Source organism: Monoraphidium neglectum (assembly GCF_000611645.1).
Source record: "Monoraphidium neglectum strain SAG 48.87 unplaced genomic scaffold scaffold03703, whole genome shotgun sequence".
NCBI classification, from domain to species: domain Eukaryota; kingdom Viridiplantae; phylum Chlorophyta; class Chlorophyceae; order Sphaeropleales; family Selenastraceae; genus Monoraphidium; species Monoraphidium neglectum.
Window position 1 is genome coordinate 3,768 of NW_014009926.1, and position 2,290 is coordinate 6,057.

Consider the following 2,290-nt stretch of genomic DNA (forward strand, 5'->3'; position numbering starts at 1 on the left):
CCGCCCCTCTCTCCCGCCTGCCGTGTGCGGACCCTGCTCGGGCAGCGCAAGGCGCGGCGCGCAAGGCGGCGCGGCGTGGTGTCGAGCGCCGCGGCGGCGCCATCCTTGACGCGCCCTCTGCGCCTCGCACCCGCAGGAACATGCGCTTTGACCCGGAGAGTGGCGCCCACCAGGCGCGCCAGCAGCAGGGCGCGTACGGCGGCCCCACGGGCGCGTCTGGCGGGCCCACCGGCTTCGGCAGCGGCGGCTACGGCGGCCCCACCGGTGGGCCGACCGGCGGCCTCAGCGGCGGGTATGGCGGCTACGGCGGCCCCACTGGCGGTCCCTCTGGCGGGTACGGCGGGTACGGCGGTTACGGCGGCCCCACCGGCGGCCCCACCGGCGGTTACGGCGGCTACGGCGGCCCCACCGGCGGCCCCACCGGCGGTTACGGCGGTTACGGCGGCCCCACTGGCGGCTACTCGAACGGCGGGCCGACTGGCAGCCCGCGCAACGGAGGCGGCGGCGGCGCCAGCGACGCAAACGGCGGCGCCGGCGCGCAGCAGCAGCCGCAGGCGGCGCCGTCGTCTCTGAAGGAGTGTGCCGGGCCGGAGCTGCTGGAGCGTCTCCCGCGCATGCAGCGGCTGATGCTGCGCACGATCGCATGCGTGCCGGAGGGCGCCGCCGCGGTCAACCCCCTGTGCCTGGTGAGACCCGCCGCGGGACGCAACAACCGGTCCGCGTGCTCTTCCACTGGGCTCGCCAGCCGCGAGCTCCCCAGGGTCAGCTGCGAGGGGTCGAGGGATTTTGGAGGGACGCCGCCTGCGCTGATGGCGCTTGATACCTCATGCCCGCGACCGGCTGAAGCGCCGCCACGTGCTGCCGTGCGCTACCGCCGCGCAGACGGCGGCCAACTGGGTGCTGCGGGAGTCCAAGGCGGTGTACCGCGCCGCCAGCGAGGGCGTCATTAACCTGGCCGACAAGTTCTTCGAGATGGAGCGCTCGGACGCGCTCAGGTGCGGCGGCGGCGGGGGGGTCGCGGCGGGCGCGGCGCCGGCGGCCAAAGCGTACGCCTAGGCGGCCGCGCGGGCCCGCGGCGGGCCGGCCGCGGCAGCTGTCTCGCCGATGGGCGTCCGCCTCCCTCACTTGCGCCCCCGCTCTTGCGCCCTGTTCCCCAGGGGGCTGGAGCTGTACAAGGACGCGCTGTCGCTGCACGAGAAGCTGACGGGTTACTACACAGCAATGCAGGCCGTGCCTGCACTCAGGTGGGCGGCGCGACTCCGCTCAGCCCCTGATTCTTCAGTCTCCCCTCAGCCACCTCCCGCGCCCTCGCCGCCGGCGCGGGGCCCTTCGGGGAACCCTGCCTGCAAGTTCGACCGCTCCAGAGCGCACAGGCGTCGCCCGCGCGGCCTCCTGCACCCCCGCCGCCTGACGCACTGCGTCCCTCTCTTTCGCACCTGCCTCCGCCCCCTCTCCCTCCCCCAGGACCGCGATCCACTACCCCACGCTGCAGCCGCTGCCCTCTGACTTTGTGTCCACCATGGAGGAGTATGCCAAGGAAGCGCCGCGCGACGGCACGGGGCCGCCCAAGAAGGTGCGTGCGCGCTCATGCACATATGCGTGTGCACCGGAGGCTGCACGCATGCCGCATGCATGCTGCATGCATGGTGTGTGCGCTGCCATCCAGGGGCTGAGGGTAGAGGGAGCCGCAGCGCGTCGGATCGGGGGCGTGCCGCGAACCGGGGTCGGCAGAGCAGCATGTGGGGATCGGACCTAGCCTGTGGCGGCTGCGGTGGCCGCGCGTTGACCGTCGTCTCAGAGGGCCGCGGGTCCCCCCTGCGCCTGTGGCCCGCAGGCGGTGCCGCCCACCAGCAGCGTCCTGGTGGAGGCCGAGGAGGAGGAGGAGCCCGCGCCCGCCGCGGCGGCCGAGGAGGCGCCCGCGGAGGAGGCGGCGAAGGAGGAGGCGCAGCCGCCGTCGCCGCCGCGGCGGCCGAGCTCGCCGGTCAAGGCGGCGCTGATGCCGATGCTGGACCTGCTGTCGTTCGATGAGGAGCCCGCGCCCAGTGAGCTGGCAGGGGGCCGCGCGGGGCCGCACTATCGGTCCGGCGTTGAGGATGCTATGTGTGTATGTGTTTGTGCGCGCGCCCGCGCGCTGTGCAAGCGCGCTGTCATTCTCGCACGCTCGCAGTTACGCTCGTGCGGGCATGTATGTGTGTGCGTCAGCGCATGCTGGGATGCTGGAATGCTGGGATGCCTGCGTCGCTGCCCTCGGCAGCTCAACTGCTTAACGGCCACCCACGCACCCACCCCC

At 73.8% G+C, this 2,290-nt stretch overlaps 1 protein-coding gene across 1 annotated transcript in view; it reads left to right on the top strand.

Annotated features, from left to right (window-relative positions):
- The window catches only part of MNEG_13228 (Putative clathrin assembly protein), a gene marked incomplete at both ends in the record, with an annotated part of 3,546 nt that extends 1,279 nt beyond the window's left edge, over positions 1-2,267 (top strand). The window contains 6 exons of the mRNA XM_014038301.1: positions 137-686; positions 883-1,046; positions 1,158-1,244; positions 1,465-1,573; positions 1,835-2,079; positions 2,255-2,267. Coding sequence (XP_013893755.1) covers positions 137-686; positions 883-1,046; positions 1,158-1,244; positions 1,465-1,573; positions 1,835-2,079; positions 2,255-2,267 — 1,168 coding nt within the window. The remainder of the gene's footprint in view (positions 1-136; positions 687-882; positions 1,047-1,157; positions 1,245-1,464; positions 1,574-1,834; positions 2,080-2,254) is intronic.
- Between the last annotated feature and the right edge of the window lie 23 nt (positions 2,268-2,290).